This window comes from Bos taurus, chromosome 13, assembly GCF_002263795.3.
Source record: "Bos taurus isolate L1 Dominette 01449 registration number 42190680 breed Hereford chromosome 13, ARS-UCD2.0, whole genome shotgun sequence".
Lineage (NCBI taxonomy): Eukaryota > Metazoa > Chordata > Mammalia > Artiodactyla > Bovidae > Bos > Bos taurus.
The window spans coordinates 53879894-53903524 of NC_037340.1; the positions used below are offsets into that span (position 1 = coordinate 53879894).

At 62.7% G+C, this 23631-nt stretch overlaps 2 protein-coding genes and 1 long non-coding RNA gene across 18 annotated transcripts; 2 read left to right on the forward strand and 1 right to left on the reverse strand.

The window, feature by feature from the left end:
• The first annotated feature begins 110 nt into the window (after positions 1-110).
• Positions 111-10721, forward strand: ZNF512B (zinc finger protein 512B). 3 transcript variants are annotated; one of them, XM_025001092.2, is made up of 18 exons: positions 111-224; positions 831-864; positions 2116-2241; positions 2523-2665; positions 2925-3053; positions 3146-3822; positions 3926-4152; positions 4267-4338; positions 4432-4578; positions 4741-4865; positions 4937-5029; positions 5223-5321; positions 5402-5572; positions 5766-5960; positions 6105-6206; positions 6485-6547; positions 7038-7136; positions 7357-10721. In XM_025001092.2, exons 1-18 carry the CDS (start codon positions 111-113, stop codon positions 7600-7602), a joined length of 2862 nt encoding a protein of 953 aa, XP_024856860.2. In that variant the 3' UTR covers positions 7603-10721. The 3 variants fall into 3 exon arrangements, with proteins under 3 accessions (XP_024856860.2, XP_003586874.1, XP_024856861.1); XM_025001093.2 differs by having other exon boundaries at positions 138-224; positions 786-864; XM_003586826.6 differs by lacking the exon at positions 831-864.
• Positions 10685-15142, reverse strand: LOC132346926 (uncharacterized). Its single transcript, XR_009496934.1, has 2 exons — positions 13830-15142; positions 10685-12069 (listed from the first exon to the last, which is right to left on the reverse strand). It is a non-coding gene; the product is annotated as an uncharacterized lncRNA (long non-coding RNA).
• UCKL1 (uridine-cytidine kinase 1 like 1) lies at positions 10940-22175 on the forward strand. 14 transcript variants are annotated; one of them, XM_002692400.4, is made up of 15 exons: positions 10940-11072; positions 16583-16773; positions 17008-17114; positions 17225-17395; positions 17476-17547; positions 18189-18378; positions 18498-18559; positions 19127-19143; positions 20778-20876; positions 20957-21050; positions 21138-21200; positions 21281-21403; positions 21543-21650; positions 21733-21889; positions 21997-22175. In XM_002692400.4, exons 1-15 carry the CDS (start codon positions 10960-10962, stop codon positions 22074-22076), a joined length of 1647 nt encoding a protein of 548 aa, XP_002692446.1. In that variant the 5' UTR covers positions 10940-10959; the 3' UTR covers positions 22077-22175. The 14 variants fall into 14 exon arrangements, with proteins under 14 accessions (XP_002692446.1, XP_010809885.1, XP_005214967.1 ...); XM_010811583.3 differs by lacking the exon at positions 19127-19143 and adding an exon at positions 19857-19981; XM_005214910.3 differs by lacking the exon at positions 19127-19143 and adding an exon at positions 20189-20208.
• Positions 22176-23631: the final 1456 nt, after the last annotated feature.

The following is a 23631-nucleotide window of genomic DNA, read 5'->3' on the forward strand; positions in this document are numbered from 1 at the left end:
CCTCCCCCGACCCGTCTCTCCCGTCGCCGAGCAGCAGCAGGAATACCGCGAGAGTTCGCCCCCTCCCCCCAACAGTAAAACTGTCAAAGGTGGGAGGGGCGGGAGCGCGCATGTGCGCAGCGCGGCGCGCAGCCTGCGCCGCCCGGACCCTGCGCCCCTCGCCCCGCGCCCCGGCCCGGCCCGGCCCCGGCCTGCCCCCGGCCCCGGCCTGCTGGGCGCCGCAGGTAAGCGCCCCGCCGCACCCTCGGCCGCGCCCCCGGGCGGCCCCCGCGCCGGCCGCGCCCCCGACCCTGACCCCGCGCGCAAATCGGGGGGGCCGGGCCCCGAGCCCCCGCCCGCCGCCCCCGCCGCGCCCGGACCCCCGCGCCTCGCCCTGCGCCCCGCGTCGGCGCCGCGTCCCTGCCTCCTCCTTCTCCAGAAAAAGTCGCCATTTTGGTTCACTGCCTTTGGGCCCCCCCCCCCAGGCTCGCGGGATCGGCCCTTCCGGGGCCAGGACGGGCCCGCACCCCCCGCAGGTGACAGGTGGGTGGCGAGGCAAGCCTCCAGGTGTGCGTCCCCTGGCCGGCCTCATCCGCGCGCCCGGGCCTAGGCCGGGGTCCCGGGGTGAGCGGCCTGGACCGCAGTCCCGCCTCCAGCGTCGCCTGCGGTCAGCGCGTGGCACTCCTTTCCATCCCAGTGAGGGTCCCACCTCCGCGACCCTGCTGGCTCCTCAGGGAGGGTAGAAGCCCGTTCTCCTTGAGCGCGAGTCACAGGCCTTGGATGGAAGGAGGGTCTCTGCCTCTTAGGCCAGCTCTGGCCCCCGACCACCCAACTCTGAATTCTCCACCCAGGCTGGAGGAGGACTGGAAAGGCCGGGCTCAGCAGGTACCCACACCGCTGGCCGCTGGGGTCATCGTGGGGTTGGGGTGACTGCTGTTGGGTTGTCTTCTTGGAAACATCAGTGTGAGCACTTCTAGAGAAGTTTGTTTAGAGCTCTCTGGACCCTTACCCGCCTCCTTCAGGCTCTGGATACAGGCCACCCTGTGGCCATGGGCAGTGACTGCCCTGATCTCTGACCTCATCCTGCCCAGAGGGCCTCTGAACCTCCTAGGCACAGCAGATCCTCCCGTTTTCCTCTGATAGAAGTTAGTGAGGGGACTTCCCTGGTGGTCCAGTGGTTAAGACTTCACGCTTCCAACTCTGGGGGCTCAGGGTCCATCCTTGGTCGGGGAACTAAGATCTCACGTGCCATGAGGTGTGACCTGAAAAAAACAAAAAGAAGTTAGAAATCATCAGGGGAAGGATCACTTGCCCACACACCCCTACCACCTTCTGTGGCCTTGAGAGTCCCTGTGGGAGGACCCACAGGGCTGGACTCAGAGTCGCTCCAGCTTTCAGAGTCTGTGGTCTCTGGAGTGGGGCTGGTGGGCCTGTAGGTTGGAGACAGCATTTCTTGAGGGTGGAGGCGAGGAGGCCAGTCAGGTGAGGAGTGATGGAGGGGTCCAGCATGAGGCGTCCATCTGGTTGGAGGGGCTGCGGCTGGAAACAAGGTGGAGCAGAGGCTCCGGGAGGGCAGTTCTGCTGGCACAGGGACTGGAGAAGGTATGTGTGCAGCTAGGGAGGGTGGGGGCCCTTAGCTCCCACCTTGGCTGTTTGTCCTGGGGAGAAGAATGCAAGGGTGTCGGCTCAGGTCCCAAGCATGGCCTTGGGTCTGGGCGGGGCTGTGGGGGAAGGTGTTCCTAGGTGCCAGGCCAGCACAGCTGTGACCTGCAGCCACACTGGTGTCATAACTGGCCCCCGAGGGGTGTCCTTGACCTCCCTTCCCTGGGGCTCTCTGGGGTGATGTGTCTGGAGACAGGGAGCCCTCTGGAGCAGGTGAGGGTCTCAGGACACGGCTAGATTGTTCCAAGCTGATGATGTCTCCTGGCCATCCAGGGAGACTTTGGCTGGGCAGCCCCTCCCTTAAAAGAGAACTAATCCCCCCCCCACCCCCAACCTTTCCCTTGTGACTAAAAGCACAGGCCAGCAGGCTCCCCCTCCTCAGGCCAGAGTGTGGGCCTTTCCGGGGGTGGGATCAAGGGAAGCCCATTTTCAGGTCCTGAGTGGGGCCGGCGGGTCTGTCCACTTGCTCTGCAGAGATGACTGATCCCTTTTGTGTTGGAGGAGGCCGCCGGGTCCCAGGATCCAGCAGGAGTGGGCCTGGGAAGGATGGCAGCCGGAACGAGGTCCGACTTCCTGTGCTCCATGAGCCCCCAAAGCTGGGTAAGAGGAGGCGGCCAGTGGTCCTGGGTGGCCAGTGCTGGGTGTAGGCCTCCCCGGATGTCAGGCTCCTGGGTGCCCAGCCTGGCCTCCTGAGAGGCTTCCTGGGGAGGGAGCAGCCGGGGCCCAGGGTTCTTGACCAAAGCGGACCACAGCCTCCTGCCTCCCTGTCTCCATGAGTGCAGGGGACATGAGGCTCATTCCAGGCAGTACCAGCCCCCCCGGCTGGCAGATGAGGCTGTGGGGAATGCATTCTCTGAGGCTTGATGTGTCGTGTGCTGCAGGACTGCCAGTGGTCCGGGCTGGGCAGACGGTGCCCAGCCAGGCCGCACTCTGCTTTGACCTGGAAAGTCCAGCTGGCGACAGGACGGAAGGGAAGAAAAAGGGGCGTCCAAAAGCTGAGAATCAGGCACTCCGAGACATTCCTGTGAGCTCCCCGAGGGCTGGGTGGGCTCTTGCAAGGTGTGCCTGGAAGCCTACTGCCTTGCCGGGCTTGCCTGCTGTGGGTCTAGCGCTGAGCCATCTGCCCACATCTGCCTGCTGCTCTGTGCGCGAGGGCTTCGAGATGGGGCCCAGTGGACCACATGTGGGAGTCCTGCAGGCCTAGGGACAGTAATGAGTCTGGGGCTGGCTGGTAGAGGCCTGGGTGGCTGCAGGGTCAGCAGCCTGGCCTTTCCCACACCTAGCTCTCCCTGATGAACCAATGGAAAGACGAGTTCAAGGCGCACTCAAGGGTAAAGTGTCCAAATGCCGGGTGCTGGCTGGAATTCCCTAGCATCTACGGGCTCAAGTACCACTACCAGCGGTGCCAAGGGGTAAGGGACTGCAGCCTGGGGAAGGGGAAGCCTGGGGCCCACCCTGCCCTGGCTGTTGGCTTGGGAGTGTCCATGTCTGCCCTCTCCACCAGGGTGCCATCTCAGAAAGGCTGACCTTTCCCTGCCCCTTCTGTGAGGCTGCATTCACCTCCAAGACCCAGCTGGAGAAGCACCGGATTTGGAACCACATGGACCGACCCCTGCCTGCCCCCAAGCCTGGGCCAGTCAGCCGGCCAGTCACTGTCAGTCGGCCGGTTGGGGTTAGCAAGCCCATTGGAGTAAGTAAACCGGTCACTATCAGCAAGCCCATTGGCATCAGCAAGCCAGTGACAGTCAGCCGGCCAGTGCCAGTCTCCAAACCAGTGACGGTCAGCCGACCCGTGCCAGTCACCAAACCAGTGACGATCAGCAGGCCCGTGCCAGTCACTAAAGCTGTTCCGGTCACTAGGCCCGTACAAGTCAACAAGCCTATACCAGTCACCAAATCTGTACCAATTGCCAAGCCAGTGACAGTCAACAAACCGGTGCCAGTCACCAAACCAGTGACTATCAACAAGTCGGTGCCGATGACAAAGCTTGTAACAGTTACAAAACCCGTGCCAGTTGCGAAGCCAGTGACGGTCAGCAGGCCCATCGTGGTCAGTAAGCCAGTGACGGTCAGCAGGCCCATTGCCATCAGCAGACACACACCACCTTGCAAGGTGGTGCTGCTGACCAAATCTGAGAACAAAGCTCCTCGGGCTGCAGGGAGGAGCAGCGGTAAGAAAAGGTATGGGGGCTCCTGCCAGGTTGGGACTGGGTGTCCCCAGGGCAGTCCAGGGGTAACAGGGCCCAGAGCGGGCCCTCCTGTCTTTACTCCCTGCTCCCTGCAGGACTGCGGATGGCCTGGACACCTGCCCCATCCCACCCAAGCATGCGAGGCCAGAGAACGGAGAGTACGGCCCGGCCACCCCAGAGCAGAGCTCGGCCTTCCAGCTGAGCACAGACCCCAGCAGCAGCCCCCTTTCTCTGGGCAGCAGGCCCTCAGGGGGCAAGGAGGTGCCGAGGGCTCCAGGCCCCGGGTCCCCGCCTGAGGAGGGTGCAGAGCGCGTAAAGCACAGTAAGATGGGATTGGGAGGCAGCGGCCAGGGTGAGGCCAGTAGTGAGCCGGCCTAACCTTACCAATGGTTATTTAACCAGAGCCTTGGCTTCTGTTTTCTCTCTCCTGAGTCAGGAAGGAAACAGAAAACACCCAAGAAGTTTACGGGTGAGCAGCCGTCCATCTCAGGGACTTTTGGACTCAAAGGTGAGGCCTAGACTAGCCAGGCACCCTCGGGGCCGGACACATGCTGTGGCCACACCCTCAGGTGACACCTACCTTCCCTGCCTGTGCGCACAGGACTGGCCAAGGCAGAAGACAAAGCCCGCATCCATCGGGCCAAGAAGCAGGAGGGCCCAGGCCCTGAAGACACGCGGAAAAAGGGGCCAGCCCCCACCAGTGCTGTCAGCAAGGAGGTGCCAGCTCCTATGACCCACCCAGCCCCAGGTAGGGGCTGCTGAGTGGCGAGGCACAGGCCAAGTCTTGACAATGGGGGCAGTCCTGAACCATGGGGACGGGGACAGAGTGTGGGCTTTGGGTTCTGTGCTTGGTGTTAAGGTCATCTGGGAGCTCCTGCCCCTCACCTGAGGCCCTGGCCTTGCCCTGCAGGTGGCCCCGAGGAGCAGTGGCAACGGGCCATCCACGAACGGGGGGAGGCTGTCTGCCCCACCTGCAATGTGGTCACCCGCAAGACCCTCGTGGGGCTTAAGAAGCACATGGAAGTGTGTCAGAAGGTAGGGCTGCCCCCTGGCTCGGGAGGGGAGGCACCCCAGAACCGACCTCTCACCAACATGCCCATCTGCAGCTGCAGGATGCACTGAAGTGTCAGCACTGCCGGAAGCAGTTCAAGTCCAAGGCCGGCCTCAACTACCACACCATGGCTGAGCATAGCACCAAGGTATTCCCCCGGGCCCAGCTGCCGTCCATGCTGCGCACTGGCTGCGGGTCTCCTTCCCCCCACCTGCCTGGCTCTGACCACTGGCCTCACTGGCACAGCTTAGTGGCTCCCGTGCCTGACTAGGGACATCTGTGGCCCCGGGCAGGGGCGGGCCCCGTGGTGGCAGGGGCACTGAGGCTGGCCTGCCCCTCAGCCCTCTGATGCCGAGGCCTCGGAGGGGAGCGAGCAGGAGGAGCGGGAGCGGCTGCGAAAGGTGCTGAAGCAGATGGGCCGATTGCGCTGCCCCCAAGAGGTGAGTGGGCCTGCAGGTGTGGACGCCAGGTGGATGTGGCCCAGCTGCTCGCTACACTCACCTGCCCCTCGGACCTCCAGGGCTGCGGGGCTGCCTTCTCTAGTCTCATGGGCTACCAGTACCATCAGCGACGCTGTGGAAAGCCGCCCTGCGAAGTGGAGACCCCGTCCTTCCCCTGCACCCACTGTGGCAAGCCCTACCGCTCCAAAGCAGGTCATGACTACCACGTGCGCTCAGAGCACACAGCCCCGGTGAGTGGCCACAGCCTGGGCGCTCGTTCCTCAGGCACCTGCCCTGTGGGCTCCCTCTTCCCTTCTGGGGGACTGGTGTGTCGGGGGAATGAACCTGTGATGGGCGTCTGTGTCCCCAGCCTGCTTTCTCCTGTGTTCTCTGTGTGGCACATGCCATGTGACTCACCAGCTCACCCAGCCTCCCCCTCCACAGCCCCCTGAGGAGCCCTCCGACAAGGCTTCTGAGGCTGAGGACCCACTGGGTGTGGAGCGGACTCCCAGCGGCCGTATCCGCCGCACATCGGCCCAGGTCGCTGTGTTCCACCTGCAGGAGATCGCAGAGGACGAGCTGGCCCGAGACTGGACCAAGCGGCGGATGAAGGATGACCTGGTGCCTGAGACTGCACGGGTGAGCCCTCCTCCCTGTCTCTGAGCGTAAGGCCCCCGGGAGGAACCTGGGCAGTCCACCCGCCTCCTGGGTGCAGACCTCCCATCCATGGAGGGGAATGTCTGGGTCACCTCCAGCTCACCCTGTCAACTGCTGTGTCTGTAGCTCAACTACACACGGCCAGGCCTTCCCGTGCTGAACCCTGAGCTGCTGGAGGCATGGAAGAATGAGGTCAAGGAGAAAGGCCACGTCAACTGCCCCAACGATGTGAGCTGGGCAGGCTGGGCAGGCGTGGGAGCTCTGGGACTCAGGACAGAGGGCCCAGGGCTGGCCTTGGGGGAGACTTCCGTGTGGCCCGAGTTTCCTAGGCAGAGGCCTTGACCTCAGCCCTAGCAGCTCAGCCTGCCACACCCTCTGACTTCTGGGATCACACCCACCCACCTGCCTCAGATGGGCCCCAGGTCCCCTGGGCTGAGCAAGGGGTGCACAGTGGTCAGTGGGCTCAGGCTGGAGAGCCCGCCCCCACAGTCACCTCCCACCCCCAGTGCTGTGAAGCCATCTACTCCAGCGTGTCCGGCCTCAAGGCCCACCTGGCCAGCTGCAGCAAGGTCAGTGCCCAGGCCCTCCCCTCATCCGTGTGCTCGGTGCTCCTAGCTGCTCCCCAGGGTCCCATACATCCTGTGTGTCCCCCTGACCCTTTGGGGTCCAGGGCCAGCGCAGCCCAGGACACTCTCCCCCCAGCCTCAGCCCAGCCGTAAAGTCAGTCAGTCGTGGTTAGTCCTGTTTATGGGCTCTTCATCTGTGCTGATACAGGTGGGTGGTCAACCCAGGGTTGGGGCTGACACCCTCGGCAGTGGGGTGTGACCCTTCCCTGGAGCACCTGCCTCCTGCCACCCTCGCTGTGCTCTCTCCTGCAGCTAGGGCACCTTGGTGGTCCTGTCACAGCAGCCTCGTAGGTCTGTGAAGCCTGCCCAGTGGGCACCCATCCAGACAAACCTCACAAGTGTGGGGGCCCCGGCTGCATCTGGGAACTTCTGGTCCTCCAAGGGCCAGGGTGGGGGCCAACCTCTGGGGGTTGGACTGCCATGTGCCTTACAGGGGGACCACCTGGTGGGGAAGTACTGCTGTCTGCTGTGTCCCAAGGAATTCAGCTCCGAGAGCGGCGTCAAGTACCACATCCTCAAGACCCATGCGGAGGTGCGGCTGGATGGACTGGCCCCGTGGAGGGGCAGAGGAGGGGGTCGGGATGACAGCTCTTGTTGCCTTTGCTTGAGCAAGTTGCCACTGTTGAGGAAGCTTCTGGTTTCTCTTCAGAGTGGCTTCCCTGGAATCTTGGGTGCCCAAGACCCTAGGGCCCCTCTGTTCTGCCTTGCAGTGTCCCAGACCCCAGGGTCTCCACTGCTGCTTCTTTCCTCAGAACTGGTTCCGCACTTCGGCAGACCCGCCTCCCAGACACAAGGGCGTGGACTCCCCTGTGCCCAGGAAAGAGAAGAGTCCAGCCAGCGGGAAGAAGCGGGGCCGCAAGCCCAAAGAGCGGCCCTCCGAGGAGCCGGCCCCCGGGACGCCTCCCCACCAAGACGACTGGCCCCCAGCAGGCAGAGACAAGGGGGCCCGGGGCTCCACTGGCCGGAAGGTGGGAGCCGGCAAGGCACCTGAGAAGTGAGCTTGGAGCCTGGCAGGTGGGTGGGGCCCGGCCCCCACACTGGCCCGGCCCCTGTGTCTGGGGTGGGGCACCAGAGCCTCCTGCCCTCCAGGTCTCCACCCCTACCCCACCTGTTTGTCTGTTCAGCAACAGTGGGCAGTCCTCTCCTCCCTGAAGGTAGCCCCTTCCCATGCAGGCTGCCGCAGGATGCCCTGGGCTGGGGCTCCCAGGAGGGCCGGGCAGCTGGGAGTGCAATAGTCTGGAGGGACCATCACGGGCGGTGGGGGAAGGGCTACAGCCTGGGCTTCAGATGTGGGTACTGCAGAGCAGGCATATGGCCTTCTGGCCCTTGGCACATGAGCTCTATGCCCCATCTGCTTTGAGTCCAAGGCTCAGGGGGTCCCTGGGTAGCCCGTTGTTCTGGGCTGATGAGGGTACGTGAGCGGCCTCGCCTCTTGACCCAACACTGGAACCCCAGCACCCCCAGCTACCTCCCAGGACAGACCCCAAGTCTGACAACTACCGTGCTGACCTGATGGCCCACCCCACCCGTGCCCCGCTGCCTTCTGGTTCCTGCACTTCTGCTCTCTACCTCTCTAGGCCCACCCTCCCTTGCTGTGCAACCCCTGCTGTGCTCAGGCCCCTGCCCCACTGGCCTGTGTCCATCGTGATGGGGGAAGCTGTCTTGCTCCACAGTCTCCAGTAGTGCTATCTGCTTGAGGCCAGCAGAGGCTCTTCTGCCATCACAGAACTGCTGAGCAGGGCTGAGGGACTGTGTGAAGCGAGCTCTGGCCTCAGCCTCCAGCTTTGCTAATGCCACTGGCCTAGATCACATAGCCCAATGGATTTAGGGAGGGCCAGTCTGGGTTCCAGGGTCACCTGGGGCCCATAGGCCTGTGGAGTGGGGACCTGGGGCCTGGCTTAAGTAGTGACCACTGTGGGAAGCAGCCTCAGTCTGCTGGCCTGGGTTGACCCATGGCCAAGCTCCCGTGGAAGCCTCCTTCCTCCTTTTTTACCTGCTCTTTCATTTCTGGTTGTGTGGCCTTTTGATGTGAGAGCCGAAGGCCAGGGTGGGAACTTGGCCGAGGTCACATAAGTTGGCAGCACCAGGGCTCTGTCTTGGCTCCCTTTGGTGCCCTGAGGACAGTGAGGTCTGTAGGTTGGGTCAAGTGGAGTCCAGGGCACTGAGGATGCAGCCACATCTTCCCGCCGTGGCATTGCTGGGGCAGGGAGGGTTTCAGAGCTGTAGGTTTTGACGGAGGCTGTTTTCTACTGGGGGGTGGGGGTGGGCTGAGGGCTTGGCCTTGCCGATCCTGGATGATGTGAATTTTGATATTTGCTTGTGTGCGTGTGTCTCCTGGGTGTAGTGGATGCCAGTCTCGTTGCTGTGACAAGTAACAAACCTTTTTTTTAATTCTGTTTTTTATACAAAAACACCACAATCTAACATTTTGGTGCTAAGGGTTTCCTGGTGCCGACGGTGGATCTAGGGGCTGGACTGGGGTCCCTCCCCTGCTCAGGGAGGCAGTGCTAACTGGGCATGCCTGCCCCTGGGCTCCTGTCCCCATCCCACCCCTGGAGAGGAGGGTCCAGTGTGGGCTCAGTTCTCCTCACCCTGCACCAGGGAGACGGCTGCCAGGAGGCTTGGGGGCTGAGGCGCTGTACTGCCTGTTTCTAGCTTCTTCGCTTGACCGGAGTGCTCTGACCCTGGGCAGTCCTGGCTTGTGTGCTAGGGAGGGGATGTGGAAATGTGGACTCCCCAAACTCACACACACCTGATCTGATCGGCAGGTAGAGGCCTGGGCAGGGGCAGGAAATCCAGCATCAAATATTGAGGCAGGCAGTACAGCTTCAGGCAGGAGGGCTTTCCTTCCTGTATTCCTGGGTGTCGCTGGTGTATGGCTGGTGGAGGTAGAGGTGGGTGGGCAGCCACCAGAGGGGCAGCTGTGGGAGGGTGCCAGGGAATAGGCGCTGGTGGGGCCCCACCTGCACTTTGTCCTTGTCATCGATGGTGGGAAGAGGTTGGACCTCAGCACCTCGGCAGGGGATGGCCGCCTGGCCGGCCTCTCAGGTACTTGGCCCTTGGGGAGTTGGGGCTGGTTTTGGTTGGGGGATTACTTTCACTGTCACCCCTGCCATCCACGTGCGATCTCTGATGTGGGAACCTCACCGGACGTGTGGGAAGAAGTGGGGTCCTGGGTAACTTGATGTTTAGCACTTTAACCCCCTTCTTTGTCTTTAAGGTGTGGGGACTGCTGGGTGGGGGCCCCTTTCTCCTCTTTCCCTCCCTGCTGGTCCATGCTCTGGCTGGTGGGTGGCAGTGACAAGCTGGTCTGATGAGCCCTCCTCCCACGGCAGTGGAGCCCTTGGTGGCTTGGTGGAATCTGTCTACATCCCATTCTGATGGGAGTGCAGCCAGGTAGTCACCTAGCCTTGATTGACACCTTCAGTGAGAGGGACCCAGTGGCAGACAACCCCCTCCGTGTGGTGGGCATGGACCCTGCCTGAGACCCCAGGCCCAGGGCACAATGCCAGGTCCCTTTCTAAAGATCTACCTCTGGCCCAGCCCACCCCCCTTGCCCTGAGAACAGGAAAGGGTTGACTCAAGGGACCGAAACTTCACACAAAATAGGATGCACTTTTTTTTGCTCATGCAAGGGCAGATGAGTGTCCCCTGGTGTGACTGATGGCCCTCCCGCCATAGCCCCCTCCTGTCCCTCTGGTTTGGAAGGGAAAGAATGGGTGCACCCTGACCCACAGAGTCCCTGTGTGTTGTCCTCCGTGGGCTCCAGGCAGCTGTCCTGAAGGCCTGGGGTTCTGGGGGAGCCAGCACCTCCTGCCTGTACTTTGGGTTTCTTGGTTTGGGTTTTTTTAATGCCAGTTCTCCGTATTAAGTGCATTTTGAAAGAGAGGTTCCAGCTATCACTTGTAACCATATATATACATATATATTCTATCTACAAAGTGTTTATTCGCAAGATGTTTTTGACGGTGAGCTCGGGCCCTGCCCGCCTTGTGACCATCTGTCCCTGGTCCTCGTCCCCGCCCCCGCCCCGGTCCCGGGAGTGGCTCGGGGCGGGCCATCAACTGTATGTATTAAAAATAACTGTATCAAATAAATGTTTATTGATTTTTTTTCAGCGGTTTTGTGTAGCCGAGTTTGTGGTAAAGCGTGGGCTGGGGTCCTTACCTGCACACCCGCCGCAAGGCCTCGTGAGGCTTGTAGTTTGCGGGGCGCGCGCGGCCTGGTGGGACTTGTAGTCCGCGGAGCGCGCTGGAGGGCGCGCGGCGCCAGGCCCTGAACCATAGCTCCCGACAGCCTGAGCGGCCGTCCCCCAAGCCCCGCCCCACCCCTCCCGCGGAGAGGCCCCCGAGCTCATGGCTGCGCCCCCGGCCTCGGCCGACGCCCCCAGACCGGCGCCGCCGCCCCTCGCGGCTGGAGATGGGCCAGACCGGCCGGAGGGGAAGACCGAGACCACGTGCGAGGACCGGTAGGCGCGGCGCGCCCCTCGTGTTCCGTGGGAGGAGCGGCCCAGGGATCCGGGCCTGGACCAGCCAGCGTTCCCCGTGGCCGGTCCCCGTGGCCTGGCGGGGGAGGGCCCTCATGGACTGCCGCGGGCAGGGCCCGTATGGGGGCTCGTTCTGTCCCGAGCCGACGCGGCGCCGGGCCTACGAGCGCTGGGCTGGACTGTTAGCCTGCCGGATGCTTCCAGGTGGTCAGTTCGTTCCGGGACCCATACAGACTCGGCCTCCCAGCTGAGGCCAGAGGTCGTGATGCTGGGTGGTGCGGGGCACGGTGTCTTCCAGTTCCCGCCTAGGCACCCGGACAGTCGCGGCTCTGGGGACTTTGCAGGAGGGGACATTGTGGCGGAGAGGCGGAGTTCTGTCCCCTGGCTGGGGAGGCAACTCCCGCTCACAGCCTCTGGGGCCCGGACCCAGGAGGCAGAGCAGCGCTCAGGGGAGGGCTGGCTCTTCACTTCCGGGTCTGAACACCGCCCCACCCCCCTCTCCCCGCCTGACCCAGCGCTGGCCACAGGCTGGGTCCAAAGAAAAACTTTTCAGCCTGGCGGTGTGTCTGGAAAGTGCCAAAGTGCCATGGCTTGGACTGCTCAGGACTTGGAGCTGCCAGCAGAGCTGCTGGGCAAGCAGGGAGAGGGTCTCAGGCCCCCTGCGCCTGAAGGAGCCTCTGGTGTCCCTCCAGGCTCACAGCCTCCTGGTCAGCAGTGACTGAGATCCTGGCTCGGATGACAGGGTGGGAGAGGAGGGACCTGAATCTGTGACACTTGTTAGTTCCAGAGAATCTGATGTGTCGGAGACCAGATAAACTCTTGAAAAGAGCGCCCTCTGCAGACATCAGTTGGCAGCGGCTGGCGGCCCTGCCTGGTGCACAGATGGAGTAGTGGACCTAGGTGCCCCTGGCAGGGCCAGGGTGACAGTGGTCTTCCTCCTAAAAGCGTGGTCCCCAGGCGACAGGAGGGGAGCCAGGGCCTGTGGGCAGTAAGCACAGACTAGCACATTCTCCCACAGAGCCTCATGGAGTGGCCCTGAAGCTTCTGGACATCTCGGGGAATTTCTCATTACACCCTGCCTTCTCTTCTCTGGGATATTCCTCAAGCACGTGCCCCCCTCCCCCCGCAGTTCCTGCACAGCCCTACACACCTCTCCACCCTGACGCAGTCCCTGCACACCCCCCTGCCCCCCAACCCCATGGTGAAGGTACCAGAGCTGCCTCCCTTCCTTGTCTGGGTGTCTGTGCAGGTGCCTCCGCACTGAGGCTCTCGCCTGACCTCGGCTCCACTTTGCCTTCTGTGGTCTGCATGAAGGCTTCTTGTGCGCCTGGCCTTCCGGAAGGGACCGACTTTCCCTTTGCACTGGAGGTGCTGGTGGACTAGTGAGCACCCTTTGGGCTGTCTCTGGTGGGGTCCAGGTGGACACAGGTCTGGGAGCTGCCACTGGGCTAGTGGAAGGAAGCTGGCCTACTTGCTCAAAGCAGCGGGAAGGAGAGGGTCCTGTAGGGGGATTCCCAGTGGGAGGAGTGGTGACTGCAAGTCCCTGGAGCCTACTGTACCCCTTCAGGACTGCAGCCCCCCGGCCCCAGTTCTGTCTGCCCAGATTTCTGTTCCTGAGCTTGTCTGGGCCACCTACCCCCAGACCAGGCCCCAGTGGGCCAGCTGCTCTCTCCTCTGACTTCTTTTACTCACTCGCCCAGGAAATTCTCCTAAAGCAGGATGGGGCTCAGGGCCCCCTCTGCAGCCCTGAGACTGAGCAGGGCAGGTAGGGTGGGGGTGGGAGGGAGCAGCTCCTGGTGGGTGGGGGCAGACCTGTTACCCCAAGGTGGTGCCCAGAAGGGGCTTCCTCTGAGCCCTGAAGCAGAGTAGAAAAGCTGGTGTATGGACTGCATTAAATCACAGGGAGGAGGCTGGGGACCTGGGATGTGAGTGAATACTGCGGCCACACACCAGAGGGCCTGCTTTTCCTCCTACTGCTGGCCTGGGGCGTGGCTGTGACCCTAGTTAAGCACTGAGCACTGATGGTGGCCTTGAGGGATGTGCTGGAGCCTTCCTGGGGGAGGGGGCAGTTATTCTTGGAGGAGGCCTCAGGGGGGTAGAGTTTCAGGTTGTTTATGCTTTCAGGACGCACCTGGGGCAGGGGTGGGGCGCTTAGCTCGGCTTTGTGCTGATAGCTCAGCCTAAAGACACCTTTGCTTTCCCTGTCTTGGGGCTGGGGGCCCTGCGCCCTGCGGCCCCTGGGAGGTGGGGTCTGGGACTTTCTCCAGGGTGTTCCGGATGGGGTTCCTTAGCCAGCCCTGGCCGGGCAGCATGCCAGCCTGAGCGCAGGAGGGGCAGCTCACCCTGATGCTGGCCTGAGTCTGCCTGGCTGTTCTCCTCGGCAGGGTCAGTGCTATTAATATCAGGCCAGTGCACAGCCCCAAGCTGGTGATCCTCTTATGCCTGTGGCCTCGGCCCCTGAGGCTGGTGGTGAGTGTTGTTGCTTCTCTTGGGGCCTCTCACCCGTTGGCCCCCCGACTCCCAGTGGGCAGCCTCTCCCATCAGGGCTCGGACCTCACTGCAGCTCCGCACTGGTTGTGTTGCCCACCCATGGAGGGGCAGCTCAGGGGGCTCCTGAGCTGTCCTGAGGGACTGCTGGGAGCCTAAGAGGCAGTGCAGGGACACCCCTGCACACACCTGGGGTCATCCTGCCATCCCGGTCTCCCTCGTGTCCTGGCCATGAGCAGCCCCCCAGCTTACCCTGGCATCCGGGTGTCAGGGTGCTGGACCCTCGGAGCAGAAGGCAGGTGAGTGGTAGGCCTGCCGTCTTCCGGTGAGGATTCCTTTTTTCACTGTGTCTCGGCTACCCCCAGCCCCGTGCACTGTCTGGTGGACACCAGGGCAGACAGGCCAGGCAGCTAGGCAGGCCTGCCACCTGCAAATGTCAGCTTTGCTTGGGGCTCTCAGTTATCGGCTGACCTTTGTCCATTATGGTTTGTAATCCCTTGGGTTGACATTGCCTTTAGTCCTTGCGGATGGCAGCACCCTGACATCTGAGAGCAGGCAGGTGAGGCCTTGCATGACTTTCCAAATCAAAGGTTGTTTTCTTGCCAAAGTGGGGAGAGGCCTGCTCTGGAGGGTGCAGTGAACGGAGAGCCTGGCACTTGGGGAGGTGGTGGGGCCTGACTTGGCTGCCGGCTGGATGCTATTCAGACCCATTGCCAGCCCTCGGTGGGCGGCTTTCTGGCAAGGTCACCCCTGCTTACCTTCAGCTCTTCCCTGAGAAGGCATCCCTCCCAGGCTGTCAGTACCGCAGGCCTCGGGAGCAGTGGTGGTGGTGGTCATCGTCACCTCAGTGGGATGAGGGTCAGTCACCGAGAGAGGTGATGCTCCTGCTGGGGCCCCAGCTTGGAGGGAAAAGTGGGGGGACGGTAGTAGCACTCGCCCAGGCCTCCTGTCCCACGCCGGTCCCGCAAGGCGGCCTGTCTGTCCCAGAGCCTGCTCGGCATGATGTCTGGTCTGTTGGCAGAGCCTCTCTGCCCCTCTGCAAACCCAGGTTTCTGTGTTGGCATTTCCTTTTCAAGTAGAAGGCACAGACTGGACTTTTTTTCCTCTGGGGGCATGTGGAGCTCCTCTCCCCAGCTACGGGCCATAGGTCACCTCCAGGGCCTGGGGGTTGCTCGCAGGTTGGGGGCAGCTATATTTGAGCCCTAAGGCCCTGTGCTCACTGCTGGGGGCCAAGCGCAGCTAGCAGAATGGCCAGCGGTGCCCTCTGACCAGGGTCTGGAGACATCCAGCTTGGAGGAGTGTGACACCGGGCATGCCAGCCCTGCCCCGTCACCTGGGTGTCCTGCTGTATGCTCTGTGCTCAGCTCCACAGACGCGTCGTAATTGCTTCCTCAGAGCCGCAGAGGCGACACTGGGGGCAGAGGCCAGGGAACCCGGGCTTGCTCCCCACCCACACCATCCAGATGACAGAGCACCAAGGCAGCCCGGCGCTCTGTGTCCCCTGGGACAACGCTGCACCTCCTGTCACATCCAGCTGACGGTTCTCAGCTGCTTCAGTTGTGCTGACAGGGCCTCTGTGCCGTGGAAGCCGCTGGTGTGACTCATCACGTGTTAGCCCTGAGCTAATTCCTCTCCCCGCCTCCCCCTCCATATACACGTGGGCACAGACGTTGTCCTCCTGCCTCTTGGCAACACTGGGTGCACTGGGAGCCACACAGCTGGGAATGCCAGGGGAATGCTAGGTTATCCTGAAGTGAGCCAGACGGCCCTGCACTCCTGGGGACATCTCCCCAAGGCCAGTTTCACAGCGCCCTGTACCTGGCCACATCCTGGCCACGATGGTAGGCTATAGCAGTGACGGCGAGCTTCAGGGACAGACCAAGGGTTGGTTTGGTTTTTGATCATGAAGGAGAATGTGCTCATAAAACACACACACCTGAAGTCCTTGCCCCTGACCTTGGTGTCTGAGGCCGGAGCTTGCTGTCTGTGCTTCCACCTGACAGGCGTGTGCTGGCCTTTACGGCTCATGGCACTCTGCCTTCTCACCTGATGGCACATCGAGGACGTCTTCAGTGTGTGGCTCCTTCTCAGGCTTTGACCCGTATCTGAGCAACATCCATCACTGGGCTCTGGCTGCAGGTGGACATGTCCTACCCGGGTTGTCCAGAGTGCCCTGGTTCCTTGCCTGGATTGTCAGCCTGTTTTCGGCGTCTCTGGGGCAGGTCTGCAAGCTGACGCTGTGAGCAGTCCACTTGCTCTCTCAGGCAGTGACTTGAAGCGCCTTCTCCCTAAGCTGGTCCTGTGCCTAGGGCCACCTTCACACGGGCCTCTGTGTCCAAGTCTGTCTCCCATCTGATCGCTCGGCCAGGCTGACAACCTGAGCCTCCCCTGTTGTCCCCTCAGGCCTTGGGGCCTCGAGCCAACCATCATGTCCATGCCCCTTTGGGGTATAAATCTGCCAAGAAGTCAGCACAGCTCTGCTCACTGGAAAAGGCCCCAGTGGGGTCTGCCTCCCTCCCCCAGGTCAGGTTTCCACCCCACCTCAAATGCAGCCTTTCCACCCTCTTCCCTGTACTTGGCACGGTGCCCTGGGTCTCCCTCCTGCTCCATCCTCTCTCTCTGGAGCCCTTCCCTCTGTGCCCAGAAGGATGGCAGGGACTGGGTCTCACAAAAGGAGAGGGCTGCCCCGAGTGTGTCAGGGGAAGGAACACAGTCCTTGATGGGTCTTGACTGTCCTTGGCGTGACCACCTCCCATCTCCCTGATGCCCAGTCCACGTGGGAGGAAGAGCTGGGCCAGGACAGTGCTCCCCTGGTGTCCCCCGCTGTCCCCTGGATGGATGGGCTGCAGCCGGGTGTGCTGTGCCCCTACACAAGTCTGCTCATTTTCACCATGCCTACGTGCGTGCATAGGGGCACCACATGGACTAGTCACACTAGTCCTGATGTGGGGTGGCTGGGGGCTGATGGCCCTGGGCCAAGACGACCGTGTCCCCCTTCCCTACAGCAGCAACGCGGAGTCCCTGGACAGGCTGCTTCCACCTGTGGGCGCAGGGCGCTCACCGAGGAAGCGTACCACCAGCCAGTGCAAGTCTGAGCCGCCCCTCCTGCGCACGAGCAAGCGCACCATCTACACAGCAGGGCGGCCACCATGGTACAACGAGCATGGTACCCAGTCCAAGGAGGCCTTTGCCATTGGTGAGCATGGCTGTGGCAGGAAGGGTGGGCCAAAGCTACCATCTGGTGGGACCCCCGAGTAGAGGGGTGGGACCCACCTCAATGTCCAACTCCTGTGCTGGTGTCTTGTGACTAGCACTGCTTGGGCCCCTTGGTCCAGGTCAGAAGAGGCTGTGTGGGAGTGGCGGGCACCACTGGGACTCATCTGTGAGCTGGGCTGGGCCACTGTGCTCAAGGTCTCCACCCCACCCACAGGTCTGGGAGGTGGCAGTGCCTCTGGGAAGACCACCGTGGCCAGAATGATCATTGAGGCCCTGGATGTGCCCTGGGTGGTCTTGCTGTCCATGGACTCCTTCTATAAGGTGCGGGTGCCCTGTGGTGCAGGCTGCCTCTCGGAGGCTCGTGGCCCCCGCCCTGGCCTGGGGCCTGAGCCTGCAGCTGCCCCCAGCTCCTCCCCTCCCCTCCACCGCAGGTGCTCACCAGGCAGCAGCAGGAGCAGGCTGCCCACAACAACTTCAACTTTGACCACCCAGATGCCTTTGACTTCGACCTCATCATCTCCACGCTCAAGAAGCTCAAGCAGGGCAAGAGCGTCAAGGTGCCCATCTATGACTTCACCACCCACAGCCGGAAGAAGGACTGGGTAGGCCGTGGGCTCGGCTGCACTGGGCTGGCGCAGGGGCCCCAGGCCAATTTGCTTTGACACACACGGTTCCTTTGCAGAAAACTCTGTACGGTGCAAATGTCATCATCTTTGAGGGAATCATGGCCTTTGCTGACAAGACGCTGCTGGAGGTGAGAACAGGCTCCAGGTGGACGACCCGGGTCCTCCTGCAGGACTGGCCTTAAGCACGCTTCCATCCCAGTTCCCGTCCTGTGCTGAGGCCCAGGGTTGGGTGAGCTGCCTTGTCTCCTGAATCTCACACAGCCCCTTTGCGTCACGTGGCTGCCAAGGTCAGAGCCACATTTGTGTGGGGTAGGTTCACGTGTGTGTGCGCACATGTGTGTTCTTACCTGGGAGGGAACTAGCCTCCCATGTGGGCGCTGTCCGCAAAGGCATCCTGTCCTCTTGGCAGCTGCCCTGCAGGTGACACCCTCCAGCCAGGCTGCGGATGGCTCCTTCCCTGCTCTGAGCGAGGTCTTTGCCTGTTTGGCTCTGCCCTAGGCCTTGCTGCTTGTGCTGGTCCCGAGTGTGAGTTTGCTCAGGCCCTGGGAACCCCACTGCCTGCTGTGCATACACACACACTCCACGCATGATGCACACCAGACACACATTCAGCCACACCACACCCTCCCCACCCCAGAGGAGCCCTGAGGGCCTTGTCCGCTCCTGGGCCCACACCCAAGCCAGGGTCTCTGCCAGAGGCCATCCCCTGTGGCCTGTGCTGCCCTGCCAGTGTTGGCCCTCAGCTGCTCACTGCACCTACCCTCCATAGCTCCTGGACATGAAGATCTTTGTGGACACGGACTCTGACATACGCCTCGTGCGGCGACTGCGCCGTGACATCAGCGAGCGGGGCCGGGACATCGAGGGCGTCATCAAGCAGTACAATAAGTTTGTGAAGCCCGCCTTCGACCAGTATATCCAGCCCACCATGCGTGTGGCAGACATCGTGGTGCCCCGGGGTCAGCCTGCAGGGCCATCTGGCAGGGAGGCAGGGATGGGGGGCACAGCCAGACATTATCCTCCCTCCTGTTCCCCTGAAGAGTAGGGACCGGACCTCACCCTCCTCCTTCACCCCTAGGGAGCGGGAACACAGTGGCCATCGACCTGATAGTGCAGCACGTGCACAGCCAGCTGGAGGAGGTGAGCCACAGCTGGCCCCACTCCCACACCCCACAGCCCTACCAGCCAGCCCCCACTGCCACTGCCCAGGGCTACCTGTCCAAGCAGCCCCATATTTACTGGCCAGGGGCAGCTGGGCTCCCTGAGGGAGTGTGGGCCTTGCAGGGACGGGTACAGCCTATCCCTTTCAGCCCTTCTGGGTGACTGGGGTTTTGGCACCGGGTCCCTTGTCCCCAAAATCCTAGAAGGTCACACACCACAGGCTGGCCATGGGGGCCACCTATCCCTGGGGTTGGCTTCACAGTGGGGTGCTTGAGGCCTGCGAACAGAGCTCCAGGGGTCCTGGCTCTGACATCCCGCCCAGAGGTAACCGTGTCAGACCACAGGAAGCTGACCCTCTCCCATGGCAGGCAGCCCCTAGGACCCTCCCCTCCGGGGCTATGGTGTGTCTGCTCTTGGGTGGGGGTGGCCCGGCTGGCTGAGGCACACGGTGGCGACAGGCCATGCCGTCCCATGACTTTGAGGTGAGCGGTGCTGCCGTCTCTGACACCCACCCCATTCCCTTGTGTCTCCTTGTCGCTGCCGCAGCGTGAGCTCAGTGTCAGGTAAGAGTTCCCACACCTGTCTGCACAGATGGAGGCATTTCCAACATCCACAGGGAGCTCGGAGTCTGGGCTGTCCCCTCCCACCATGCCCACCCTCTGTGGTGGCCCTGCCCCAGGCACAGAAGGGGTGGTGTGGTGGCTCCCACACTGCTTCTACCTGCCCTTGCCAGGTAATTCAGGCCCAGAGAGGTCAAAGGACCTGCCCAACATCACATAGTACCCTGACCTCTCTGGAGGCTTTTATCTGACTTGGGGCTGGTTGTATATGGTCCGACTCCAGGGCACAGCTATCCTGAGCCAGCACTCCTGGGCCCCAGGGCAGTGCCACCAGCCCGTCCTGCAGCTGAGGGCCTGGGCCTGCCCCTTCTCTGCTTGAGCCAAGAAGCCAGTCTCCTCCCCTAAGCGGTGGTGAGGCACCTCCCCCCTTCTCGTTCCGCGCCCCCCCCACCCCCGCCCCTGCCCCGTGGGATGCTGGCCCACCCTGGGGCTGGAGGCAAGGCGCAGAGAGCCAGGTGGAGCCCTCAGGAGTTCTGGGCTGAGTGCCCTTTCCGCCCACAAGGCGGAAGATAGTGCCCCATCCCTATGCAGCAGTCTCGGAGCCCGGAAGCACCAGACCGAGCCCCGAGCTCCAGCTGCGTTGGAAATGCCTCCAGGCCGGTCGCCGGCCTCCAGCTTCCTGCCCACGCATCAGTCTCCGCTTGCCTCTCACCCAGCCCAGGGCTCCAGCGGAAGCCTTGGTTCAGAGACATAAAAGTTTCCAGGAAGCGTGGCTGCCTTGGGTGGAAAGGACCTGCAGGGCCGCCTGCTGTGGACTTGGCGGGTGCTCGCAGGCCCAGGGGTGCGAGCTGCAGGGTCTTCCTGCCACCGCCCCGCCTCCCTCCTCCCCCAGCCTCCTGCTCTTCCCCAGTCCAGCTGGTGGCTGCGGGGACCACGGTGCTGCCGCTAAGTGGTCTTCTCTCTCTCTTCTTTTCCTCTTTGTAAACCCTGGGGTTTCCTGCCTTGTTCCCTCCCTGACCTACTCTTCGCCTCTTCACCTGGCGGGCAGAGGAAGCTGCGCTGGGATCTGTGAGGACAGAGTGCTCTGGCCGTGGTGCTGCCCGCGAGCTGTGTGCCGGCGCCCGCAGGCCCCGCCCCCCCCGCTGGCCCCGCCCCTCTCCGCTCCAGGCCGGGGCAGCAGGGGCTGTGAAGCCAGCTCTGCCCCTCTCCCGAGGGGGCTGCGCATCACCTTGGGGAAACTTAGGCGGGGCTTGGCCTCAAAACTCGGCTGTTTCCCCTGGAAGAGGGGTCCTGAGGTTGGGGACCAGGTGCCCAGCTTGGGGGCAGAGATTCGTCTGCCAGGACCCGGACCGGGAGGGCACCTGGAGCGGGGAGGGAGGCTCGCCCGAAACCCCTGCTTCAAGCCTAACGGTCAGCTGCTCTGCCTTCCACCGTGCCCTTTAACCCTTGCCTGGCTGTTATGGGGGAGGGCATCCGGGAATAGGGGCCTTCCTCCAGATCAACTACTGGGAGGATAGCCCCCACCCGGCACACTGCGGTGCGCACCACTACTGCCCCCCGACCCCCAGCCTGCAGCGGGAGGGTAGGGCTCTGGGGGAAATGCCCTCCTTGAGTTCCCAATCGGTTTGTGTCCTCAGAGCTGCTCTGGCCTCGGCGCACCAGTGCCACCCCCTGCCCAGGACGCTTAGTGTCCTCAAGAGCACGCCGCAGGTGCGGGGCATGCACACCATCATCAGGTGAGCCCCCCCCTCCCCTCAGGGCACTGCGGGCGGGCGAGCTGCCCTTCCCTAACCTGGCGAATGACCGCCACCCACAGAGACCGGGAAACCAGCCGCGACGAGTTCATCTTCTACTCTAAGAGGCTGATGCGGCTGCTTATCGAGCACGCACTCTCCTTCCTGCCTTTCCAGGTCTGAGGACGGGGCTGGGGGAGGCTGGGTAGCAGGGAGGGGGAGAAGAGGCTCCTCACCCTCATGCCCCCATCCTGCCCTGCACAGGACTGTGTGGTGCAGACTCCACAGGGTCAGGACTATGCCGGCAAGTGCTATGCGGGGAAGCAGGTACCAGGGGCCTGGCCTGCAGTGGGAGATAGGTGGAAACTGGGGAGGCAGGGTCTGACCAGCTCAACCTCATCCCCCAGATCACCGGCGTGTCCATCCTGCGGGCCGGCGAGACCATGGAGCCTGCACTGCGGGCCGTATGCAAGGACGTGCGCATTGGCACCATCCTCATCCAGACCAACCAACAAACTGGAGAGCCCGAGGTGAGGGGCCCCTGGGAGTGAGGGAGTGGAACCTCGGGGAGGGCGGGGTACGGGTGGAGCCAGAGGAGGGGGTGGCGGTGGAGTCCCCGAGAGCCCTGGTGGGCCTTCTGGGACCTCCTGACCCTGGGGCCTCCTGCAGCTCCACTACTTGCGGCTCCCCAAGGACATCAGTGACGACCACGTGATCCTGATGGACTGCACAGTGTCCACGGGCGCGGCAGCCATGATGGCTGTGCGGGTGCTGCTGGTGAGTGAGGGGGAGACGAGGAGTGGGTGTGTGGTGGGGCCGGGGCGGGTCCAGGGCCGCAGCTCAGCCCCTCACCCCACAGGACCACGACGTGCCGGAGGACAAGATCTTCCTTTTGTCACTGCTCATGGCGGAGATGGGCGTCCACTCGGTGGCCTATGCCTTCCCCCGCGTTAGAATCATCACCACAGCAGTAGACAAACGCGTCAATGACCTCTTCCGCATCATCCCTGGCATCGGTGAGGCTGCCTGGCCTCAGTGGCGCTCAGGGGTGGGGTGGGGTGCGAGGGGGTGGGCAGATGGGCCTGCCTGAGACCCCACCACAAGGACCTGCTTTTTCCCCCAGGGAACTTCGGTGACCGCTACTTTGGGACTGACGCCGTCCCTGACGGGAGCGACGACGAAGAAGGCGGCTCCACTGGGTAGCCACCCACCTGCCCCAACTCCCCACGCCTCCCTGTCTCCCTTGAAGCTCGGAGTAGAGATGTTAATTTATTTTAATTAAAAAAAGTGTTACCCATGTAACTTGTCTAAACATTTTATAAAATAAAGCTTTAGGGAAAGGAAGCCGCAGCCGGTGAGCGGGGTCCAGGACTGTTGTCCCACCTGGACCTGGCTTGGGGAGCAGGCCCCAGGGCTGCCCCAGTCCTCAAGTTCTGAGGCCCCCATGGAACTGGAGGACTGAGGGAGCCTGCCCTCCACTGGGTTCTGGCCAGGGCCCTGCCTCCTCCCGCCCCCAGCCCCTGCAGGACAAGGGGTCCTGGTCTTGTACCTAACTTTCCTCGTGTCCAGGCTCGGCCACATTTAGGAGAGGGCAGAGCTCGACCTGCAGCTCCTGGACCTGCTAGACAGGCCCTTGGTGGCCACCTGGCCTGGACCTAGGGCTCTGGGTCTTACAAGGTGTCAGCAGCCTCTACAACCACTACCCCCGCCACCCCCACACCCCGCGTGTTTGTCCCACGGCAGGGGGCGCGGGTGGGGGGAGGAGACTGGTGTGCGGGTGGCTGAAGGAAGCAGTGAGGAGTTCGTGCTGGCCACAGGGGCCCCACTTGCAGGGGAGACGCCGGTGCCTCAGCGAGCCGGCCACATTGTCAGGGCCAGAAACCACGTCCGGCCCTGCCTTCACAGTTTTTGGGCAAGGGTACCCGCTAGGGTGCAGACCTGCCTGGCTCACAAACCTGAGGCAGGTTCCCAGCTGCAGTAGGTGGGCTGTCAGAAGCCCCCACACAGATGTCCCCTCCACCTCATGGCCTGGTCTCACTCTTTTCTGCCCTCCTGGTCTCTCTTGGTTCCCCGCCCCCCTCACAAAGGCCATGTCATGGAAAAGCTAGTTGTGGGGCGGGGACAGGAAGTCTCTGGGTGGGGGCCAGGCGAAGGGCAGCAGATAAAGGCGGGAGCTTGGTCCAGAGGTGGTCAGGCGCAGGGCCAGAGGAGCGACACAGCCCTAAGGTCGGCAGAAGGGACCTCTCCCCCACAACCTGGTAAGTGGACAGCTCCCCGCTCCAGCCCCGTCTCCAGGGCCAAATTTATTCATTCATTCATCCTGTGCTCTAGTGCCTGGAGCCTGCAGCAGGCCTGGCCCTGCTCAAGTGCTGACAGGCAAGGAGGCAGAGATGCCCTTCTGTCTGGCCAGCTCTTCCCAGACGAGAAATGAGGCAGACAGTTGATGAGCTGGGCAGGAACTAGGTCATCCCAGGAGGGGCCCCCGAGTCCATCTAGAGGCTAACTAGCTCCCAGAGAAGATATCAAAGCCACACCTGCTCATGCGTGTGCAAAAAGCACATGGCCCCAGACACACACATGTGTGATGCAGCTCAGGGCTCTCACCCTACTCAGCCACCAGCCTGTGGGTGGGACAGCTTCCTCCCACTTCCCCAGAGTCAGTGGTGGCCTAGGACCAAGCCCTACCCCCTCAAGCTGAGGGTCCCTCACCAGAGACATCTCCCGGAGACAAGGTCACAGCTTAGGGGGGTTCTTGGGC